Source organism: Gopherus flavomarginatus, chromosome 5, assembly GCF_025201925.1.
Source record: "Gopherus flavomarginatus isolate rGopFla2 chromosome 5, rGopFla2.mat.asm, whole genome shotgun sequence".
Taxonomy (NCBI): Eukaryota; Metazoa; Chordata; order Testudines; family Testudinidae; genus Gopherus; species Gopherus flavomarginatus.
In genome coordinates, this window is record NC_066621.1 from 79,083,651 (window position 1) to 79,108,885 (window position 25,235).

The 25,235-nt window shown below is 43.3% G+C and overlaps 1 protein-coding gene across 2 annotated transcripts in view; it reads right to left on the reverse strand.

Moving 5' to 3' along the window:
* Window positions 1-1,095: 1,095 nt before the first annotated feature.
* TRAF6 (TNF receptor associated factor 6) overlaps window positions 1,096-25,235 on the reverse strand; it is a 39,106-nt gene continuing 14,966 nt past the window's right edge. For both annotated transcript variants that reach the window (XM_050955375.1, XM_050955374.1), the window contains exons 2-7: window positions 19,020-19,350; window positions 8,263-8,413; window positions 7,367-7,525; window positions 6,126-6,197; window positions 4,822-4,899; window positions 1,096-3,880 (exon numbers count right to left, since the gene is read on the reverse strand). In XM_050955375.1, coding sequence (XP_050811332.1) covers window positions 2,999-3,880; window positions 4,822-4,899; window positions 6,126-6,197; window positions 7,367-7,525; window positions 8,263-8,413; window positions 19,020-19,321 — 1,644 coding nt within the window. In that variant the 5' untranslated portion in view covers window positions 19,322-19,350 and the 3' untranslated portion in view covers window positions 1,096-2,998. The remainder of the gene's footprint in view (window positions 3,881-4,821; window positions 4,900-6,125; window positions 6,198-7,366; window positions 7,526-8,262; window positions 8,414-19,019; window positions 19,351-25,235) is intronic.

Below are 25,235 nucleotides of genomic sequence, written 5' to 3' on the forward strand. Positions count from 1 at the left end.
TACATTTATGCACAGCCTGGTTCCGTATTTTCTGTATCAGATTGTCTATATGCCTACCACAGGACAAATAAGGCTTTTTTTGTGTTTTAAAAAAGTAATCTCTGTGTCTATATACAAATCTGAACATATTGTAGAGTTGAAAAAATTCTATACATTAAAATCCATTATTTTCCTATTAGCAGCAGAGAGTTTGGACTAACCAGCTTCTAATGAACAAGACTACAACATTAACATGGGATGCAGACAATCAGTCTAGAAAGCCAAGGAATAGGCACAGGAATCTCCTAGGTGTTCTGGGTTTTTTTTAAATAAATGTAGTGTTTGTGAAAGATGCCACTACAGAAACTAGAATGTGCTTGTTTATTATAAGAACACATAGCAATGCAAGTTCACCAATACTGCCCTAATAGCGGGCTACCATCCTGTTCTTTTCTAGGTGGTGAGGGTGGATAATCTACTATGCCCTGAAGCTCTCTAGTTCAACAAGCCATCACTACTTTTGGCACTATGTGGACAATTGTTTGCTGAGAACTAGTGACAGACCCTCCACCACATTTCACACAGGCCACTTGAGTGCCATTTGATAGGAATGCTTTTAGATCTCTGGTAAGTTTGGCATAAGTCAGGTGTGACCAAGAGGTAAAAGTTTCCATGATCGCTGAGCCACCTAGTATATATCCTCTTCCTCTCTGTCGAACAATTCTCACGCCAATATGATCTTACCACCACAAAAAGCATCCCTACCAATGCAGAACTTTAACCAATCCAGCACCACCTTAGTTATAGTGGAAGAGTGTCAGCCATGTTTTTACACAATTGCAAACAAGGTGAACACACACATTATGGGAGCGGGGGAAAAAGAATAAATAAGTTACAGGGAGGCCTAAAAGCCATAGTTTCTATCAGCATTTCCTCAGTAATCTCAGCACATTCAGCAGAAACGTTTGTTTAGCCTTCTCTGGGGCTGTATTGCATGGGTTTTGTAGAAAGCTTTTCAGAAGTCCAAGATTGATTCAACACCATCATGCGGGTTCCTGTTTGAATGTTTCTGATTCAACACCATCATGCGGGTTCCTGTTTGAATGTTTCTGATTCAACACCATCATGCGGGTTCCTGTTTGAATGTTTCTGAACATAATTCCCTGGGAGGAGGAAGATAGAGAGAGACCGACAGATGTCTAGGGACCGTGGACTGAGACCTAATCTTACTTCATATTCCAAAACGAACATGGTAAATTCAAAGTGTTGGAGTTTCCCTTGCTGTGCATTCCCTGGCTAAGCTATAAAGGCACTTAAACAGTCTGTACTTTTGTTTCCTTCCTCTATTCTTGCCATTTGGATTTAAGTCCATTTAGACTGGTCTGTATTCCAAGGTGAATATCTCCTGAATCTGTAGCATGAGACCATCTTTCATAGTTCAGCTAGTTCACTTCCGCTACAGTACGTGCGTTGTATCCCCCCGGGCAGTGATGTAGTCACGCCAGAACACCATTCTGGTACTATTAAGCAGCAGCTGTGGCAATGAAGTCAATCCACCTCTCTAGATAGCAGGGGAAACCGTCACTCTGAACTGTCTCCCTTAGAGCAGCCCCATGACACCGACCCATAGTGGGGGCCTCTACTCACCTACCCTGCCCAGCTCAGCCCCTGCTCCCTGCCATGCTGCTGCTTCTCTCAGTGTTTCTGCTGCTGGCAGCAGCTGGTCACAACTTTGTACGCTGCTTCCACTTGGTGCCTGTCCCAGCACTGGCACCACCACCAGCCTCCTGGCGGCTTCATATCTATTTTAGTTAAAGCAGATGCTCAGCAGTGACCTGTTTTGGTCTTGCTTTGAGCAGGGGGTTGGACTAGATGACCTCCTGATGTCCCTTCCAACCCTGATATTCTATGATTCTAAGATGGTGGCAGTGGGTGCACGGCAGCTCAGATGCTCCCAGGGACAAGAGGCTACTGTGTCTGGTCGGGAGCCCTCACCAGCAGCAGCAGAGTTTTGGCCCTCGTGCTTCATGCCTCTGGCTGAGATAGGTGAGAGGGAGATTGACAGACAAAAGGACAAACCAGCTGAGACTGAAGGGCAGATGGGCAGAGAGCAGGACAAACGGGGGGAAGGTCTATGGGGTAGGAGCACAAGAGGTCAATCAGGACAGAAGCACTTAGGCAGGTGCACAAGCACAGAAAGGATCCCACAGGACAGAGGGGCAGACAGGCATATACAAAGTGGTCAGTGGGGGCAGCTGCTATTTAGCCCTCAAGGAAGGGCATGGAGGGGGATGATCTCAGAGCACTAGCTGAAATTGGAGCCAGAAGCTGGAGGTGCCATTTCCCAGGTGCATACAGGAGAAACTTCCCTGGGATTCTGGGTCCTGCCGTGTTAACTCCCCAGGGAGATGTGACCTGGACCAGCATGAACTAGTTGTACCCCTCTCAGCCTGCCTGTCCCCTGGCCCTTAGTCCCCTTATGCTAGGCACTGCTAGCCTGAGCCCCAAATAATCCCCCTGCTTTATCCTCTACCACCCCCACATGACCTCCACTCCTCCCAGCTGCTTCCCCATCCTCATCCCCTGCTTTCTGCCCCTTTCAGTAGCTTTTCAATACTTCCGTATTTAGGACATCTGGGGCATTCAGCTTCAATGCTTCACTTACTCACTAGAAGTGGAATTTGACCCAAACTCCTCCAGTGTAGGAATAAATTCTTACTGAAGAATTTCACCTTTGATAACACAGCAATACTTCCCTCACTTAGCTTAATACATTAACAGAGAAGAAGAAATATTTAATACATGACCCACAAAGGAAAAGATTGTATTACCAAAGGCAGCAAATTCTATTCTGTTAAATTAGCTGCATTAGCAAGCAGAATGGCATTGTTCAACCCAGATAATTGCTCTTATCATGAAGCTTTTCCCCTCTGGAAAATCCCTTCGTTCATGCTCTTGTCCTTCCAATCTGTTGTGGAAGAACAGCAGTGTGGGGCTCCCTTAGTTAGGGCGCAACAGACTATACAGCCCCATCAGTACTGCGAGGTTGAAAGCCCTCTTTCCGTACACTGTTCAAGTCTAAACGCGTTACAACCTCACAGCGCACCAGAAGAGTATCATCTTTTACATAGGTTCTTTGCTTCAAAGCTTGCAGGTGCATGAATGTCACATAACCAAAACCTTTTGGGTTGCGGTGGATTGTAGGTCTCTGGAAGGCTAGAAGCTCAGGTTTGGCTTCCATTACTTCTTCATGATTCTGCCTTGCAAGTCCCTCTGATTGATCCAAAATAGAAAGTCGTATGGTGCCCTGAAATGGCCACGGCAGATGACTGTCATATTCTCCTTGCATAGTATGGACAAAGAGGGATATAAAGTTAGCACACCGCTGAGAATTTGGTAACTGGATATGCAGGCGCAAACACAGTTTGTAGCCTGGTTTCCCAGTGTAGAAGCCAGGGCTGTGGATCACAACAGGTCTCTCTTCCTCTTGGGCTCTCAGATGTGTACTGAAGTTCTCAATTTTCCAGATGTAAATGCCGTTACATTGTTGTGCCTCCATTTCGGCAATTTTTTCCTCTAGATTTTGGATATTACGTTTGAGGTCTCCTACGTGAGCGCTCTGAGTCTCCATTTTAGCAATAAGCTCTCTGATCTGGTGATCTTGTCTTACCAGGCGACCTTCCAACTGCTGAATGGTTTCCTTGAAGTTCTCAACTTCTGGGTTGCAATCATATGTGGCAGGTGGGACATGTGAGAAGACAGACGGCTCAAAGGATAGGCCACTGAGGTAGGACATGGGAGTTGTGGTAGTAACACTAATACTCCGGAGAGTCTGAGCCATCATTCTCATGTGAACCTGAGTGTACTCTTGCATATGACGGGCCAAATCATTCCTCTGCATCTAGAATTTAAAGAGACATGACATCATAAACTCTCAAGCAGCAAAAACATTTCCTGCAACTAAGCCACAAAATATTGGGCTTCAAAGATAAACTGCAGTGCATAATAGAAATGGCTTTAGCTAACACAGATCAGCTGGAACAAGAACTAAGACAAAACAAATGATGTGACAAAGTCAAGTCAAGTCCAACTGAGAGAATTTTGTTTTGAACCAGCCTTAAGATCAGACAGCTCAGAAAAATAACCAGTCCATGTGCCTGTAGAGAAAAATGGCGTTTAAGTCAAAATGATCTGTTAAAATCATGATGTAAAAGGTAATAGAATTCTTCCACTACTTTGCATAAATTTAATACTGCGACTATCCTGTTAGCAATCAGCAATGTATTCCCTACATTGCACTGCAGTAGTGGCACCAGAGCCCTGAATATGACAGTGTATTCAGGGAAGGCAAGGAGAGCACTCAGTTGAAGATGAGAGAAATGTACCGTTAAAAGGAAGTACTGTAATTGGAAAACTTTCCCCACAATTAGCACTGTTTCACCAAAAATCATAAGTTTGAGGATCATGTGGATTTGAAGTATTCGCCACTTGCTTTCCCTAAACTACAAGAGTTACATACCTGGCATTTAAAAACTTTCATAAGGCAAAGTTACAGAAGACAATTGGTATTTAAGCTTAAAATATACTCTGAAATCAACACAGGTTAGAACACCAAATTAAAACCACCCCAGAAAATTATTAGATTTAGGGCAGACTTTGCTAAAGCATCCGGGCACTTATCTAATCAAGCTCTCATTGCCTTCAATAGAAGCTGAGTCAGGTCAATACTGACAGCTTTTGAAAGTCAAACTGTAAAAATCAAGCCAGGAAAATTTGTGACACAGACTGGATGAGAGGTACTGAGGAGCTCTTTGCATTGATGTGCATAAAAGAAAGATTTACCTTTTCAGGACATCCAAAGGCACTGTATGTACATGGTACTGGGGCAGTAGGGCAGTCATTATCATAATGATTAGGCATCTAAAACCAAAATGAGAGTTAAAGGTTAATTTTTTTTTTATGATTAATAGTTTACATTGTCTTCTTCAGATCAAAGCCTTCTTGTTTCAGAAAAGAAATTATGCCATTCAATCACAGAACACGATGAAAGAATTGGTGACTGTGTATGTTAAGAGCACAGCAACGTTCCAACTCTCAGGATCCAGCTGAAATACATGGCTATCCTTAAATACAACAGATTTCAACATTTTAATGAAATAATGAGCAACCACACACCACTAATTTGCACTTCAGTAAACACTAAGTGTTAAAGGCATTTAGTAAATTATTGCAAAGTAATGCAGCAACATCACTGCAAGTCACCCCAGCGTAATATTCCTTGATAACTGTTATTCTCTGTAAATTTCAGACTCCAGGAAAGGGATTAGTTATGTTGACCTAGAGAGTGACAGGACGTCTCCAATGACAGTCATCTCAGTGCACATTCTTACACAATGTGTGTACAGTTGACTTTAGAAGTGATCAGAGCCCTGAACAAATTAGCCTTCCAGGATCAGCCATAAGTAGAAGCAGTTGCTTGAAGTCCTATTTGACTCCATGTACGATCACCACAATAGCCAGGCACTTTGCCATGTACTCCATGGTTCCAGTCCAGATTTCTGCATAACATGGATTGTTGACAGCAAACTATGTGTTTAAAGTTCACCTGAACTACAACTGCAGACTGGAACACCATTTAGAGCAGTGGTTCTCGATCAAGGATCCCAGGGGGTTGGGGGCGATCAGGTTTCAGGGGGTCTGCCAAGCATGGCTGGCATTAAGATTCACTAGGGCTCAGGGAAGAAAGCTGAAGCTCCGGTGCCTAGGATTGTGGCCCAGGACCCTGAGCTCCAGTATCCAGGGCTGAAGCCTGAGCCACTTTGCTTCGCGGTGCCCCTAGTGGTGTGGGGCCCCAGGCAACTGACCCGCTTTCTACCCATTAATGCCAGCCATGGCTTTTATACGGGGTAAAACAGCTGTTGTGGCACCGGTGGGCCGTGGAGTTTTTATAGCATGCTGGAGGGAAGTCAACGAAAAAGGTTGAGAACCCCGGATTTAGAGGAAGTTTGACATGTGAGAATCAGACACTTACATGGGTTATCATAAAATCTTAAATTGTTTGCAGCTAGATAGGTTAAATATTATTATTTAGGATGCACTCCAACCTGACAGACAGATATATGGCAAAAAGATAGGATCTTTCTTACCTGTTCTCTGATCAGCATTGTATTGCAATATTCACAAAACACATTTGCAAGTGGACAGTTCTGGTCATGAAGCTTCATTTTTTTGAAAAGGTGAGAGAGAAAACGAGAACTATTAGTAACAATTAAATGATCATTAAAAGAGAAGGGAGCATTGATTAGCCTGTGTTCTAGATGTCTATGTAAAATTCTTGATCATTTATTTTTTAAGTCTCAAGCTTTGTATCTTGCTGGATTTAATTAGGAAATAGGAAAGTACCCCCTTTCAGATTCCTGAATGAGTCTTTTCACTTTCTGGAATTTTATTCTTGTCTCATCAGAAATTCATAGTGATAAGTCCTATTTCTGATTCTACAAAATTCTGATTCATTTGACATTTGTGAAGTTTGGGTTTAATTAACTGTATTAAGGATGTAAACATTTTAAATAATTTTCTTGTGTAATTGATATGAATATATTAAGAAGTCTTAACATTTGACAAAAAAGGGTCAAAGTGTCACAAACATGATGTGCATTAATGTGGGAATTTTCAATGGCAGATTTTGAAGTGCTTTTCAGATAAACCTAATATACCCCCTGAGACAGATTATTTCTATATAGAGATAAGAAAACGAAAGCTCAAAACATGGAAGCCAGATGCTCAATGTCACCCAGGAGTCAGAATCATAGCTAAGAACACAATCCAGAAGTTTTGCTCCAACTCTCTTGTTCTAAGCAGAGATTTAGGCACTGGAGTACAGCTCTCCCTCTCTGCACTCGTCCATCTTTCCAGCAGGTAATATGTTTGTGTGCAGAGCAAAAAAGCCCACCAAACACCAGTATTTTTGTCCTATCCTGTTATTCTGGCCTCTCCCCCTTTTCTTTTTAAGGTCACTGTGGGATGCTAATGCTGCCAGATCTCTTTGTGAGGTCAAAATTAAAGGTGCCCTCTTATTCAACCCCTTTTACCTCCCCATGCACCATTGGGTCTCCAAAAAAGGTTTAACCAAGCATGACCCCACCGTGACACCACACACACACACACACAGACACACACAAAAAAAGGCGGGGGCGCGCTAGTCTTCACCTGCCCAAGAGAGGACAATCCGGAGGTCACATCCTCCTAATGTCCAGCAAAGCAGGACGCAAAGCTGTTTCTGGATCAATTTACTATCCTGATGAACACCCTCCATTGATACTGCATTAACAATCGAGGATAAATGTTACAGTATTTTTCATCCACTCCAATATGTTTCAACACGTGCCTCTTTATCTTCATAAGCCATAGATGTAGCACAGTTTGGACAGCAGACCTGCCGCCGTGGGCATTCCAGTGTCATGTGGTTTTGCAGCTGGTTCTTCGGGAAGGAACTCTGGCATTGTAGGCATTCCACAGAGCAGAAATCACAATTCAACTGATGCTCCTGCATAAGGAGCAACAAGACGATGTGGTATTAGAAACCCCCAAAAGTGCTCCAGGTACCAGCTACTCATACATATCCAAGATGGAGCAAAATGGCTCCAAGAGGAATACAACTGGCACCTTTAATATTCTTTCAGACCCCAATCCTGCAAAAGGATTTGCCCACATTAGCCCTTAAACCCAGAACCTCAATGACTTTTATTGCAGTCCATATGTAAGAGCTCCATAGCAGAGCCAAGGATTGAACAGGACTATAAATTCAAAGCTCTGCACAAACATTAATACTGAAGAGTCATCATATGGCTACTTTTTACAGTTTAACACATTGTTTAATTGTACAATTTCCAGGAATATTTAAAAATTGTTTATATTTTATTCAGATTGCTTTGAGCAGGTATTAACTGGCATTTTGGACACTGGCTACAGAAAGCATATGGTTGGTGACAAAGATAGGCCAAAGGGAGACTAATATGATGAAACTAATACCACTATTATTAACATTATAGGCACTATCTTTTCCTGTATGCAAGCTGTGACATATGGCTTGCGGTAAGGTAACTAAGATCAGCCACTTATTTCTTTCAATTAGAGAAACAGAACCACCCTTGATCAAACAAACAGCGGATTTGAAACCACAACCACCAATAAGATGAAGACCATCTACACAGTCATTTTAGAGATTTTTTTTTAAATTTCAAAATGGGAACCTATTTTCCATTTTTTTCAAATGATTCTTACCTCTAGATGTCTCAGCTCCATCTTCAGAAGACAGCCCTTGTTAGGACATCTCACCTTCAGTGAGAGGATTTCCCGTTTGGCAAAGTTGTCAGGGAAGAGTTGGTTTTCGAGTAGAATTTCATTATCTACTGGACATTTGTGACCTGCATCTCTACCATAAAAAGAAGAGGATGAGGTGATATGTATGCATAAGAAAAAAAAAAATCTAGCGAATTTCAGACTTTTCCCTACCCTTACTTTAAAGTCTTCTCTTACACTAATCAAAATTTCATATTGTCATAATAAAACGTTAAGGCAGTCGTTGGAAATAATGGCAATTACACAGCAACTAGCATGAATTATACCATAAAATATCCTGATAACTAATGTTACCAGAATACTACATGTATGTAGGTTTCAAAAGAATTCCATTTGCAGCAGCATTCCCTTGGGTTAGAATAGTGTTAAGTTTGCTCAGATCCAGCTGGATGATTGCACTGGTAAGCATTCTGGGAATAAACCTGCAAGGAGAATGCACAAAGGCTAATAATTTAGGTTCCCATTTCTGCAGCCATTTCATGAACAACTCCTATTGAAGTCAATAGGTGTTTGTTCCACACACAAAAAGGATTTGGAATCAGACATTTAAAGAGTTCTGCACCTTTTGTCCCTTCTCCTCTCACTTTTTTTTAAATGTGAAAACATACCATTGTTACAAGTAACACCCACGATTACCATAATTAGAAGTTGAGAAGCAAGTATTTCTATTTTTTCCAGTTTGTTTACTTCATATTTGACAGCACTTTTGTCTAGTCAGTTTCCCCATTACCTCTGTATAATCGGTTAGACTCCTTTATTTTGTGTCTTTCACACAGCAACAGGAATGAGAAAAGCCACAGGTAAGATGTCTTAAAGTAACGCTCAAGACATAAAAATGACAAGGGATTTGGGGCAGGTGTATCTCAAGCCACTTTAAGAAAAGAAATTGACTAGATTTCAAGTGGTGCCCCTTAAAAGTTTAATGTATCATTTTCCTCGTTTTACACTCATATATGCACAGGTCACATTTAAAAAAAGAGCTGCTATGTAATGCAATTCAAATAGCAATACACCCATACTGTCCCCAACTCCTCAATTTTTGTCTGGAACAGCGGAGATTACCTGGTACCTGCCTTCAGCTGTGAACCAACACATGCATATGGGAATGTACAAAGTTAAGTAATATAGTTAAACAGAAGAATTCTGAATTAAGGTACTAATGGACAATACTGCTAGCGTGAAAAAACATGGATTAAAACAATACTCCGAGTGCGTAGTGAGTCAGAGGGCCTTTGAGGTTCAAAGATCATTGGATTCGGAAGTGGGGAGAGGTAGATAAATAGTGTTGTTCACCTGATAAGAAAAGCATTGGCCAGCACCTACTCTGTTAGATTACTGTTACAGAAAAGGGAGATAAGTTTAGACTTTAGAAAGAGGCCATGACCTTCCTTTTTATGGTTTTGCTTTCAGGAGATGGTTTGCCACAAGAATCTCACTCCTAAACAAACGGAAAAAACAAAGCAGCCGTCTGCAGTTTCAAATCTCACAGCTCCCCAGTCCAAACACTGATCTCAGTGTCACATTACACAAACATTCATTCTACTTACACCTACAACCGGAGGCTGGTTGTTACAGGTACAATGTGGTGTAACGCATTACAAACTTCCTGCTTATAATTAAGTTTATAGTTAGCAACTGGACAACATTAAATAAAAATCAGCAATTTTTCATGGCCAGGGGAGTGGGAATTGCCTCAGCTCTAAAACGGGGATAACACACATCCGCCCCTTTACAGTGACGGGATAAGGATTAGCTAATCAATGACTGCAGAGTAGTATATAAATGCAAATTATTTACAACAAATATTTTAAGTAATGTATTTGGGAATTTGATGCACTTAAGTGTTTGCAAATGTGACATTAAGACTGGTTAGAGCCGGGCTTAGTGTGGAAAGATGCTATACACACTTCCCATACACAGTTCAATATATGCACCCCAGTACCAATTTGCACTGCTTGTTATTCAAGATTGGGGGCTTTCCTGCAGAGGCACCGACTTTTTGAATTCTCTGGGGGTGCTCAATCCTTCCCCCAAGCCTCCACCCTGCCTCTGCCTCCCCCTCAATGCCTCCTGCACACTGCTGAACAGCTGCTCGCAGTGGGTGGGAGGCGCTGGAAGGAAGGGGGAGGAGCTGGGGGCCTGCTGGCAGGCGGGAGATGATGGGATAGTGGCGGAGGAGCTGGGGCCCACCAGTGGGTGGGAGGTGCTGGGGGGGGCAGGGAGGAGCTGATCGGCAGGGCTGCCAGCGGGTGCTCAGCATCTGCTATTATTTTTCTATGGGTGCTCCAGCCCCGGAGCACCCACAGCATCAGCGTCTATGCTTTCCTGAACAATGACTGAAAATCAGGGTAAGTTGTGCCACGATGAGTAGTTCTTGTGACATGGCCAAGAATCTACTAGTAAGTACATTTTGATCTGAATTCAAAGCCAAAGCACCATCCAGCCTCTAAAAACTGCTCAACAAACCTTTGCATGTCTGAGCAGCTTAACTGAGAAGTATAATGGTGCCTCTGTACATGATTGCTTTATTGTGATTGTATCTTACATATGCCTATCAATGAATATTTAGATTGGGAAAGAGGCAGGAAGCTTAAAGAAAAAAAGATAGAAAGTGAACTAGCCTAGTCAGGCTATAAGTAGCCATTGCTACTAGAGATAGCTCAGTAAGACACTCAATGGCAAAAGTTAATTGGAGAAACCTGAAAAAGGTAAGATTTACTTCATCCTCAGCCTGATATTTAACAGAGTAGCCTGTTTAAGATTTTTTTAAGCCCCAGTCACATTCTGGTTAGGTCAAAGACTTCCTTGGCAACAGTCGCCTAACACCACAGGCAGGCAAGCCCCCCACCTACAGTAGTAATTGAAACGTTAGGATTTTCAGCGAAGTTACTGAGTTAAAAACATATAAAAAAAAAACTCTTCAGTGTTTTAAACGTTACTAGTAAAAAGCACAAGCATAGTGTGCATTGCACATTCAGATTCCTTGAGGAGTTTTAGATTAGTTTCTAAAGAGGTTTTATGACTATTGCTACTATAGCTTCAGATTGGATAATATGGATGGATGCACTGACCAAGGTAGGCACGTCCTTGAAGTACAGTCCCATATTAATGATGTGCAAGAACATTTTAATCCTACATTCTAGATGTTTTGTGGTTGGGCTCTTAGACAACGTAAGCAATGATGCTGCACTGGAACAGCTATAGGCTTGGCAGCCTTGGTTTGCTGAATCCCCTTTGTTGTTTTGCCCTATAAATAAAAACTATATGGCATGACCCTCAGCTGTTGAATGCATTATTTGCAGATATCTTTTTTCCTACTGTGCGGCTCTACAGATTGTTGGAAATTAGTCAAGTTACTTGCTGATTTTTCTGCAAGTTTACAACCAGCTGTAGTGGTTGTTTCAGAGATAGCCTCTCTTTTCCTGTAGTATCACAGCACATATAATCAGCTGAAGTGCTTCTGCTTATGGCCCCCCAAACTGAAATGGGAGGGAAAGTGGAGGCACAGTGTTTTTCCAGTAAGGGGCATTTGACTTTAGAACTCAAGCCACTCATTTCTGTTGGTCCATCAGATGTATCATATCTCAAATGTCAGAAAACTCCTCAAGTGCTACATAAGTTTTGGCCCAATGAGATTATAGGGGACAGAAAACTGGAGTCACATTTTATTTTTTAAGTATTATATTGGTGCTTACAGATTGTTTTTTGGTTAGCAAATTTTAGAAGTAAAAATAAAAGCCAATTCCTCTAGTGTGGAAACACACACTAACAGTCACCTTTTCATTTTCTTTGCTACTGTAGGTCAAATAATCCATCCCTTAATAGTAGCTAAAAATATTTTCTAATGCTTTACTTACAAAAAAATCCAACACTTTCTGAGAAGCAATGTAATTTACTGAGATCCAATCCACATGATGTATTTGTAGCCTACATGATGTAATCTAAAGTTTATTTTTAAAAATTTCTAACCCTGGATGCAAAGATAATTTTTCAAACGTGGACTAAATGTAACCAATGCAGTAACATCTTCCCAAGGCTGCAGAAAGCTTGAAACAATGCACTGAGGTCTGAACGACTCTGCCTCTTACTAACTGGATTAGAGTATTAATTCTAAAGCCCAGTGATGGCACTTCAGTATCAAAATTAACTCAGAGGCATAGAAAAGGGGAAAACAGAGATGGGGAAGGACAAGAAAAGACAGAAGTAGAGATGGTTTAAAGGGGAACAGATTTTCCCTCTGACTGTGACAATCACATACTGAACAAATAACTAAACAGTTACTATATAAAAGTCAGTTCTCCCCTTGATCTCTGTGGAAGCCTCCTGTTGATATCAGTAGCGTGCTGTGAAAAGTATGCACCCTGAATTAATAACCTGACTGATGGGCCACAATTAAGCATGGAATTCAGCCCTGTCCTCCAAATGTTTGACACTTGCACTGCAAATCCCTATTTTCACTATCACTAGTTCCCACTCAAACCACACTGCAGAGACGAACGCTTCAATAGCAATGAACCAGCGAGGGAATTACTAACACCACTCAAAATATCATGGGGATGATATGCAGTTTCCCAGATCTAAAAGATGTAGCACCTCTGTTTGGTATTCACCAAAATAGTCAGTGCTGAAATGAAAGGAGAAAGTTCCTTTTCTGTGAAATAAAAGCCTTCTGTTATTAGTACCCTCTTACAGGTCAAATAGGTGTCACTTTAGACTGAGCAACTGCACTGTAGTAATAAGGAAGAGAAACCAATTCCCATGCACTGAGGTTTAGAATGGAAGTTTCTCCATCTGCAAGTAAATGTGTTTTCTTTTGAACACCTTATTTCTCCATGTTCCACATTAAGCAATATGATGGCAAGCACCTATTAAGAAACAGAATCTGGGGTGCAGTCATTAAGTGGCAGACTATAAAAGTATCTCAAGAGCAGAAGGATTGGAAAAATAACACAATTTTCGGTATGCAAGGATCCTAAAGAAAAGTGAACATGAGGAAGCTCTCACCAAGTGAGAATTTTCTGTAATATTTTTATGATTCCTATGCACGCCTCAGTTTCAGTATGCCTCGCTATCTGGGCGTACAAAAGGGTTAAACACATGCGGTGTTGGTTCACCTAAGCGTGGGGTGGAATGAATGGGTTATTAAAGGACTGGCTGAAACCAACTTATACCAATGGAGAATGGAAATACAATGGAAGCCTCAAGGACTAAGCAACAGACACTTATGGGAAATCTCTGGCAGGCAGAGCATGTAAACTCAACATGGGCCAACAAGCTCTGCATAAGAGTTGGCTTTTAGGATGGGTTCAGCAGCTCTCACCTGGGAATGACCATGAGACAGAGCTACCCAGAGCCAGAAGCAGATTCCATAGTAGCTTGGCCACATGGAAAGCTGACTTGCCCACAATGGCCTATGTTTTAACCTTTATTTATGGTGCTAACCTAAGGACTCTCTCATGCTGTGTTCCAGCTGACTAATAAATCCGTCTCTGTATTGAAGGCTGCCAGATGTCACTGCAAATACTTGCTGGGGTGCACTGGCCCCTTAAGAGTGTAAAATTCTGACCAGAAGTCTATCTCTGTTGGATTCACTGAGCAGAGCTCACAGTGCGAAACAGCAGCGCTGGAGCCCAGATGCTCAGTCTTATAGGTTCTGAGTCCATGTGGCCTACCCTCAAGGAAGAGTGGGAACTCTTGAGGGTCTGACAAAGAGTGGTTCCTCCAAGGGTCCTGTTTAAAAGCTGGGACATAGCAGAGCTCTTGTATATCCATGACAGAACTCTGACAGAAAATTTTAATTAAAAAATCTGCCTTTTTAATCAGTGAAGCTGTTTTTCCTTGAAGTGGTTGGGAGACTAAGGCATTTCTAAAGCTCCATATTCACCTAAGTATCTAAGTGATCTGCTTGCAAGATCAACAGATACTACATCCCTTTTAAGTGTTTTGATTCCTGGTGCAAACTTAGTCATAAAATCCTAAGATTAGTTTAAGTAGAGGATATATGCTGGGGCTACTGCACACAGGAAGTCAGGCAGAAATAAATCCTGGAGTCCTGACTCCCAGTGGCCTGGCCTAACTTCATATAAAAATACTTAAAAGCCTGGTATCGAAGACTTGTAAGTTATCCAGGTATATATTGGATAACAAACTCAGTTCTAGTGAGAAAAGTATACTATATATAAATTGCACACAAGAACTATATTAAGAAAATTAAGATTGCAAAGTCATGCACCCAAAAGCAAAAGAAGTAAGGTGTCCATTATTGACAGTGAAGGTAATTAACCAAAGGTCACGGTGGATTTTCCATCCATCACTGGCATTTCTAAAATCAAGACTGGATGTTTTTCTAAAAGCTATGCTCTAGAAATTATTTTGGGGAAAGTTCTATGGCCTGTATTATGCAGGAAGTCAGACTAGATGATCACAATGGTCCCTTCTGGCCTTGGGATCTATGAAAAAAAAAGCAAGTGTTAGAATTAAGGTTACCTATGCAACTGTGCTTTATAAAACAGTCTTTAATTACATGGTCATGTACTCCCCGCTCCCGCACATCTATAAGTCCCTGTCTTATTCAGTGCACAGGACTGACTGTGCTCATTTAATTAGCAGCTATTTAATATTTCATTTTATACTTGTTTACTGCTCACCATTCAAGTTCTGTTACGAATACAGAATTAAATTCTTCATGGCTTTTCTGTGGCTATCATCACTATAGTACGAATGCTTTACAAACATTAATGCAGGCCTGCACAACTCGTAAAGCGGCGAGGGCCAAATTACTCCAAAGAAAACAGCTGAGGGCCGAAACCCCCCGGCCCCGTGTAAACACCCCCCCGCAGGACCTCCTGGCCCATAGAAACACCCCGCCCCAGCACCGCCCAGCCCTTCAGAAACAAACTCTCCTTCCCCAGCGCCGCCCCACCAAAACAGCTGTGGGCCAAAAAGGAAGGTTGGGGGTGGGGAGGTGATACTTGATTTTAAATCAACCAGGGACTCCCAGTTGAAGAGGTGGCTGGGAGCTGCCAGGGGCAAATTAAAAGGCCCGGGGCTCCGGCGACTGGGGGAACCCGGAGCTTTGCAGGACTGGGGCAGGGATTTAAAGGGCCCAGAGCTCCTGCCGCTGAGGGGAGCTTGAGCCCTTTAAATCCCAGCCCCAGCCCATTCGCTGGAACCGCTGCCTGCAGCCACGGGGATCCCTGAGCCCTTTAAATCTCAACCGTGACCGGGAAACTCTGTGGGCAGCCCAGAGCCCTCTGAATCCCAGCCGCGGCTGAGATTTAAAGGGCTCAGGGCTCCCCAGCGCTGCAGGCAGCTCAGAGCCTTTTGAATCCCGGCCACGGCTGGGATTTAAAGGGCTCTGGGCTCCCCGAGCCGCGGGCAGCTCAGTGCCATTTGAATCCCAGCCGCGGGCCGCATGTTGTGCAGGCCTGCATTAATGCATCTATCTTCATAACAAGTCAAAAGTATCCACTAATTTTGGGTGTCAAGTTTGAAAAGTAACTAGGACCCGATTTTTTCAGAGTACTTGGCACTTCACACATTCAAATACAGCTCCCACTGACTTCAGCTGCAGCTGTGAGCATTCAACATTCTTGCAAATCAGATCCCAGGGTCTCAAGTCAGGTATCCAGAAAATGAGGAACAGAATCAGTGGACACTGGTGAAAAGTTTGGTTTAAGTAACTTGCCCAGCATCACATAGGAACTCCGGCAGAGATAGGGATAGAATCCAAGTCTCTAGGGCAGCATTCAACTGTCTAAGTCACGAGACCATCTTTTCTCTCCCTGCAATCCCACATCTCATTCACTACACACGTTCCAACTTCTATAAGGAGTGAGGCCAGACAACAGCCTCATATCACAACACAAATGATTAATACCACGAGCATTGTCCACCCCATGCACAGAATGGGGCAGGGAACCTGCAGGAAAGACAGTATGTGATCATGTAGTTAAAGACTGTATCATAATTAAGGGGTGAAGAACTGGAATGTGTTACCTAGGGAGGTGGTGGAATCTCTTCCCTTAGAGGTTTTTAAGGTCAGGCTTGACAAAGCGTTGGCTGGGATGATTTAGTTGGGGATTGGTCCTGCTTTGAGCAGGGGGTTGGACTAGATGACCTCCTGAGGTCCCTTCCAACCCTGATATTCTATAATGGGCACACACAAGGGTGACAAATTAAGGTGGCACAAGCAATTTTAATTCTGGCATTTACTAACTTCTGAGTGCTTGACTTTGTAGCCTTAACATTTTGATGTAGTTTTTAATGGATGTTATTTCCTAGGTTTTTTAAAAAGCAAACTAACCCACCCCCCACAAATTCTATCAGGTAGAAACCCACTGATTTTTACACAGGTCACCTAAAAGGTACTAACCCTGCTGATCCACAGCACAGATCTCAGCTACTCACTCACTTTGCTCAGTGGCAGAGCACAGTAGTAGTTTGTCATCCTCTCTGTAGGATAGGCACATTTTACTAACAGGTTCCTGTGACCAAAAGCACCCCTGTGTTCAAAAGCACCCCTGTGTTCACACCCTACATACTACTGTAATAATCGTGGTACAAAATACGCCTTGTAAGGTATCCTTTGAAAACTAATAACTTGCGGCTCAATATGAAATTTTAAATGCTTGTGAAATGTATGCAGCAACATTGTATGTAAAATTACGAATTCCTCCTGTGTGATGGTGTTAACACATCTTCAAACTCATGCAAAAGTCATTAAACAGGTCATCCTAAACAAAGATATGTAAATTCAGATAAATATACATTCAAGTAGTAAACAGGGCCCTTGAGCCAGCTAGAGGGTGAAATGGCAGGAGACAAGCATACACAGGGGAGAAGAAAGAGCATGCCGCCACCCTCACCATCAGCTTTCATGTCGCCTTCTTTACAGTTTGAATAAACTTTGCTTTGATGGGTAATCCTCAGAAAAATCCGATTAGAAAAAGGTGGCTGGACTACAAAACCGAAGGTCAAAAACACCCCAAGACATCTCTTCCTATCTCTCTCTTTTACCTAAGATGACAAAGGAACCAGCCCCTGGACTTTGGGGGAGATCCTGACCTGAGCAATCTTGTTGGGAACATACACTAAAGATTTTACCTTGAACCAAGTCTAGCTTGTTAAGTTTTAGCTACCAGAAAGCATTTTATCTTTATTTCTCTTGGAATCATTTCTGACTTTTATACCTCATATTTGTACTCACCTAAAACATCTCTTTAAAAATAAAAGAAGTTTATTTAGCTACAATCTAAACTAATTCAATGTTGTGTTACAACTGAGCTGTTTGCTACTTTAACTGGAGTTATCAAACTGTTGACCATTGACCCATCACAAGGGCAATGAACCTCTAATATCTGAACTGTCCAGGAGAGGGCTGTACAGTGCAGAACACGGGTTTTGGGGGGAAATTTTGGACTGGGAGTGTGTTGGGCTGACCCAGCAAGTAGTAACCAAGGCTTCTGGAAGCCAGAGTGTGGCTGGTGTGTTGCTGACAGGCTGCTGCGGTCAGAGCTGTACCTATACACAGACACGCAGTGTGTGACCTGCATGCTGGCAGGCTGTTTCTGAGCAGCCCAGCAAAGCATTGTAAGGCACTCAAGGTTGCAGGGCAGGCAGTGACAATGAATCACTGGTCTGGACTATACCCCGGAAGATGACAGTTCCACAGTTACTTGTTGACAGAGGAATATTGAGACCCAGGAATTCTGGGTTCTATTTCAGGTTCTGAGGCAAGTGTATTCTAACAGAGATAGACTCTTCTGCCCTACTCCCTGGCCCACAAGCCCCAGCCTGCTTTTGTTCTAGTTCTTTCCACTCCCTAGCTCGTCATCTAAGTCCCCCAATGGCTTTGTCCCAGCTTGTTTTCTCACCACTTCCCCCACTTATCCCTCTGCATTCCAGGCAGGCAGCCACTGCCTGGGTACCACTGTGGAGTGGGAGGGGTTGGGCACTGAAAGCAAAGTAATCTTCCTGCTCAATTCCTGTATCTGGTGTTACAGTGGTCTCTGACTATAGGAAGGAACTGAAAATCCTTCTCAGCCTCACAGCATGCCTAAAGCAGACGAAATCAGATAATTTACTTGCCAAAGAAGTTTTTACTGATCTTGTACAAACAGATTTTCAGAGGCTCATAACTTGGTCAAAGATGGGCAAATGTTCACCGAGATGGCAAAAGGTGCATCCCTGACTCCAGGGTGACCTCTGTGCCAAATTTCAAGTCCTTGCTCCAAGGCAAGGAGGCTCTAGAGCTTCTCAACAAATTCTGACGCTCATGGCCTAAACATCTGTTTCCCTCTTTTCCCCCGCCCCCAACCCCAAACAAACTAGTTCTGAGAAACAGCTGAATTGTTTTTCTGAAAGTTTCAGAAAACTTAATTCTGAGGCAGACACCAAATATGGAAAATTTCAGCCTGAGCAGGTAAAGTCTGGCAAAGATATAAGCAATTAAAAATAGGGTCTTATAATGGGGCAACATTAACTACAGGCATTGTTAACTGTGCCACCCATAATACAGCATCTTTAAAGACATGCTCAGTCATAACACACTGAAAATATAGCAACAATAAGACATATATAATTTGTCCTCACAAGTTGCACTTAGTTATGTTGCCACAGAGCTGCTACACTCAAGTCAACATTCTTCCTAAATTCAACTCCTATGAGCACTCCTTTACCTTATTGATTTGACAATGCAGCCTTTGCAAAACCGGTGTCCGCATGGCGTCTGCACTGCTTCCCGGAGAGCCATCAAACAGATTGGACATTCATATTTACTTTCCAGGGGGGGATCAAACTCCACATCATATCCTTGAGTCTCCTCCGTGAAGGAGTTTGGAAGGTTTCCAGTCCCACTGCTGACTGAGACACCTATGCTGTCTTCTTTAGCTCCAGCACTGCACGCACTGGCCATGGCTGCACAGCAGCCAGTCTCCAGATCTCTGGCTCTATAGCTGTTGTCACTCTGTATCAAGCTCATAGTAACTAGCTGAGTCCCGAGGAGACGATCTGAAAGAACAAAGTTATGTTAAATCAAGTATTCTAAAAGCCGGTTTTTCAGGACCATTTTCCCTCCTGCACTCAGCCCTCATCTTGGACATAAAAAGGGGGTCACTGGGTCCCGATATGTAAAACCTTCAGCCGTGTTGTTTCAGCTCATGGACTACTTTTTTTGCCCAGACTTCCCTTTTATCTCACCTCACAATCTTACCGCCTGTAGGGGAGAAGTAGCCTTAAACTTTTTTTTAAACCACTCTTGCAGTCTGCTCCATCTCTGATTTGCCATGTTATATCAATCTCAAAAGAAAACATCTTTTCTCCCTATTAGTAGGGTCTCTCTCTAATATTATTTACCCCCCATAAAGTGTTCTGAGATAGTTTGTATGAAAAATGTTGTACAAAACCATTTTATTATATGAAGCAATCTCAGCTTCACATTCTGTGCCACTGTAAGTCATCTTTGACATTTTCAGGAAAGTAGGATTCTTGGTTTAGGTTTCAAATTATTTGATATGAGTATTCTGGATGTACATCAGTGAACAAAATAGTACAAGAAACAAAGTAGATGTTCAGCTGCAAATGCAAGTCAAACAATATTGCAACGCTGATAAGATTTTTATATCAGCAACAAGATTTTCAATTTAATCAGAATCTACAAAACATGAGATAAGGGTCAAATTTCTGCAGTACGATCTGGAAAGGCTAGATACAGGTTAATAGTACTCTCAAATGCTTCCCTGCTCTTCTGTACCTCCTCCAATATAGCTGGAAAGTCAGCATCAAAACAGGAAATGAATCCTATTTAACTGCAGAAGGAGAATATTGTTAGCAAAGTTAGTTTTTCAAATGCTGCTCTCAAACATGTTGAATTCATATAGCAATAAAGCTGATAAAGGATAGTTCCTAGCATTCAAAGCTTTAGGGACATTGCCAGCTCTTCTCTGATATTCATCGCTTAAGTCTATTTCTTTAAAGCCCTCCTGTTCTTTTTAACAATACTTTTACAAGCCTGAAAAAGTCTCTTTGCACCAATTTTGTCATTTATTATTTCACAAAGATTGGTTTTCTTCTTGTATGTGTAATGACGATGGTTGGGTCCCCCCTAGTTTTTGTATTATCACTTCTCCAAAAGACATGAAGTCCACAGAAGCATGGCACAAAGGAGCATAGCTAGATATTACATGAAAAAAGAAGAGAATGTTAAGGTTGAAAAGTCAAGCGATCAAATGTTAAGGAATGTCAACATTAATGTTGCCTGTGTGATTTTAATTCAGCTTCAGTTACCTACTTTTTTATGACAGGTTTCAGAGTAGCAGCCGTGCTAATCTGTATCCGCAAAAAGAACTGGAGTACTTGTGGCACCTTAGAGACTAACACATTTATTTCAGCATGAGCTTTCGTGAGCTGAAATAAATTTGTTAGTCTTTAAGGTGCCACAAGTACTCTTGTTCTTTCTACTTTTTTATGTATTTATTTTACTGGACCCCTACCTCAGTCAGCACAAAAGATGGATGTGCTCTGGAGGTTAATCAGAGCTGCTGTACAGAGTGAGGCTGTTGCCTGTATGACCCCAGTCTCACTTACTACAGAAGCTAGAAGGTTAACGATGAATGAAGCATGGGATTGCAGGAAGAGACAGGATGGTTTTATGGTTAAGGAAGTTGAATGCCATCCTGGATAACTGGATGACATCCCTGCCTCTTAAACTAAAATGTTAACAGGTGGCCACTGATTGTGTGTTCCTCATTTTCTGAGTGGCCAAACTTGAGGGGTCAGATTTGCAGAAGAGGAGCGGGCTCCCAGATGCAACTGAAGCAGATTGAAGCTGTGTTTTGAACACAAAACACTACAGAAATGCTACCAAAAATAGGGTCTACTAATGGAAAGCGTTAGGCAAGCTAAAATATAGGCATTGGTGGCGTTACCAACACCACCTATAATAATGGGATAAGTAGTACAATTTTGGCCAAATCACAAAACAAAACAGTTTCTAATAGTCAAATCTATTAGATTCTGGAATAGTCATTAAGTTCCCATGTTTGGGTCACTTAGAACTAGACTGGAAATGGCCTCATGGGATATACTGTGGGATATACTTTATCGAAGTCAACCACTGGTGTAGGGAATGGTATAGAAAAATGTCATCGGGCTTTCCGTTCCCAGGTGCTAATTTCTAGGCATTCTATTTTCAGTTGTCAGGACTGAAAAGGAATATCCACTTTTTTTGGTGTAGTCTGAGTAGTGGAATTTTAGTAACTTCATATCAGTTAGTTCTGAGATATGTCATTTAGGATAGACTACTTGGAAAATTATAGTACAGTAAGTGGTTTACAGGTTTAATTCAAGGTGCTAGTTTAATTTATAAACTATTCTATGATTTCGGGTTCAGGCTACTAGAAAACCGCAACCCTACAGGCACACAGTTCAACCTGGCAACTGAGCATCCCAGGAGATCTCAAGTTAAGAGCCACTGGATTCGTAGAACTAGGACTGAGGGTTCTCAGTAGGCTCTCATCTCTGGAATTCTCCATCACTGACAGTTTGAGTTTGCTGAAGTCAAAGGCAAAGTCTAATCTAGCCATTCAGTCGGTTGCCTCAAAAGCTAGGCAAGGCCAAGCTGGCAGGATGGGATGTGTAGTTCTCAAGTCTGAGACCATCTCGTGTGCTTTTATATTCTGTACAGGCATGCTGAGGTGCTGATAGGCAGATTCTGAATAATAAGTAATGTGTCTAAAAGGGAATAGTACCAAACCACTTAAGATACAGATCAGATAAACAATGTGATGGATCTGGAGTTTTCTGTAATAATTTATAAACATGTTAAATTGACCTGGTTATTGTGATATTTACTGTATGCATATAAGAGTGAATACTGCTGTGGAATTGTCAGGAAATGCACTAAGGACGGGGAAGGGTGGATCCATACATAGGGCTTGTCTACATCACAAAGTTGCAGCGCTGGTGAGGGGGTTACAGCGCTGCAACTTAGGAAGTGTACACATCTGCAGGGCATCACCAGCGCTGCAACTCCCTGTTTGCAGCGCTGGCGGTACTCCCGTTTTGTCTCGGGTGTAGAGGATCCAGCGCTGGTGATCCAGCACTGGTAATCAAGTGTAGACACTTACCAGCGCTTTTCTTGACCTCCGTGGAATAAGCAGGTATCCCAGCATACCTGAGGAAGCCTCTCCTTCAAGCAGGTCTCTTTCCCTGCGGTTTGCAGGGGGGTCCGGGGAACGCGAGAGCAAACCGCGGGGAAGCTGGTCTCCTTCCCCGGTTTGCTCTCGTGTTCCCCGAACCCCCGTGCAAGCAGGTCTCCTTCCCTGCGGTTTGCAGGGGGGTTCGGGGAACGCGAGAGCAAACCGCGGGGAAGCTGGTCTCCTTCCCCGGTTTGCTCTCGCGTTCCCCGAACCCCCCTTGAAGCCGCCCAACAGCGCTGCAGTGTGGCCACATCTAACACCACTTGCAGCGCTGGTTGCTGTAAGTGTGGCCACTCTGCAGAGCTGGCCCTATACAGCTGTACTAATACAGCTGTAACAACCAGCGCTGCAAAATTGTAGATGTAGACATACCCATAGGCTTCTCAGTATACACTTGAAGCACAATGTAGGAGTCATTCACCTTGATCCTCCAGTGAGACCCCCTGCTGGACTGGTCAGACAGGTTTTTCCAGGTACAAATCAGTACCTGTGAAGGGGGAAGGGAGAAAAATAAGACTCAAGAGAGCTTAAAGAATCACACTCACGGGGACACAAGTTTTTGAGAATGATCTTACGGCTACATGACAGCTTAAGTTGACATAAGTTATGTCGCTCAGTGGTGTGAATTGCTCCCCCCTCCCCCCGAGTGACATAATTTATGCTGATTTAAGCACCGGTATGGACAGTGCTATATCTGTGGGAGAGCCACCATCACTGGGACACTCTCCTGTCACTAGAGTTTACAGTGGCTGTAAACTCTCTAGTGAGGCCATATAGCAGGAGTGCGCAAACTTTTTGGCCTGAGGGCCACATCGGGGTTCCAAAACTATATGGAGGGCCGGGTAGGAAAGGCTGTGCCTCCCCAAACAGCCTGGTCCCCGCCTCCTATCCCACCCTCCCACTTCCCACCCTGACTGCCCCCCTCAGAACCCTCGACCCATCCAACACCCCCTCTCTCCACCTCTCACCATGCTGCTCAAAGCAGCAAGGCTGTCAGCCGTGCCACCGGGCCGGAGCCAGCCATGCTGACGCACTGCCTGGCAGAAGCTTGCAGCCCCACCACCCAGAGCACTGGCAGCACGGTGAGCTGAGGCTGTGGGGGAGGGAGACCAGCGGGGGAGGGGCTGGGGGCTAACCTCCCTGGCCGGGAGCTTAAGGGCCAGGCAGGACGGTCCCGCGGGCCATAGACTGCCCACCTCTGCCATACAGACTGAGAAACCAGTTTGCTGTGTGGGGCCTTCAGGAATTAGACTCCTGGCATCCTCTCAGAAGGGTGTTTAGACTCTAGGTAAGCTAGATATGCATGTAAACCTTTTGTTATTTTAAGATCCTTTTCTCTGAAATACTTTGTTCCTATGGTTAAACAAACAATACTTTTGTTTTAAGAAGGCTGTTTGGGGTTATTAATTCACTGGTCACAGCTCCTGAAGGGAAAAACCACAGCTGCCCAAACCCAATCAAACCTTCAGGGTAAGAACTTGTACTGTAGATTGGTGCCTAATTTGAGAGAACAACAGGATTCCACCCCAGGAAAAGGAAAGGCATGAGACCTAAGGGAGTGCACTCAGGGTATGTCTACACTACGGGATTATTCCGATTTTACATAAACCGGTTTTGTAAAACAGATTGTATAAAGTCTAGTGCATGACGCCACACTAAGCACATTAATTCAGCAGTGTGCATCTATGTACCAAGGTTAGCGTCGATTTCTGGAGCGCTGCACTGTGGGTAGCTATCCCATAGCTATCCCATAGTTCCCACAGTCTCCCCCACCCATTGGAATTCTGGGTTGAGATCCCAATGCAAAAACAGTGTCGCGAGTGATTCTGGGTAAATGTCGTCACTCATTCCTTCCTCTCTGAAAGCAGCGGCAGACAATCATTTCGTGCCCTTTTTCCCTGGATTGCCCTGGCAGACGCCATAGCATGGCAACCATGGAGCCCGTTTTGCCTTTTGTCAGTGTCGCCGTATGTGTACTGGATGTTGCTGACAGACGCGGTACTGCAGTGCTACACAGCAGCATTCATTTGCCTTTGCAAGGTAGCAGACGGTTACCATCCCTATTGTACCATCTGCCATGCCATTGTAAATTGGCGATGAGATGACGGTTATCAGTCGTTCTGTACTGTCTGCTGCTGTCATGGGTGCTCCTGGCTGGCCTCGCTGAGGTTGGCAGGGGGGGCATGGACAAAAATGGGAATGACTACCCAAGTCATTTCCTTCTTTATGTTTTGTCTAAAAATAGAGTCAGTCCTGCCTAGAATATGGGGCAAGTGTACTAGAGAACCAGAGAGCACAGCTGCTCCGTGTCAGAGCCCCAGAGATCCTGCAGAAATGATGAGCTGCATGCCATTCTAGGGGGCACCCCTGCAACAACGCCACCTGTTGCTTCCCTCCTCCCCCAACCCTTCTGGCTACTGTGGCAGTGTCCCCCCATTTGTGTGATGAAGTAATAAAGAATGCAGGAATAAGAAACACTGATTTTTTAGTGAGATAAAATGAGGGGGAGGCAGCCTCCAGTTGCTATGATAGTCCAAGCAGTACAGAATCTTTTCTTTAGACATGAAAGGCGGGGGCTGATAGAGCTCAGCCTCCAGTTGCTATGATGAGGATGGTTACCAGCCGTTCTGTACCATCTGCTGGGAATGACCAGGAGTCATTCCCATTTTTACCCAGGTGCCCCTGGTCGACCTCACC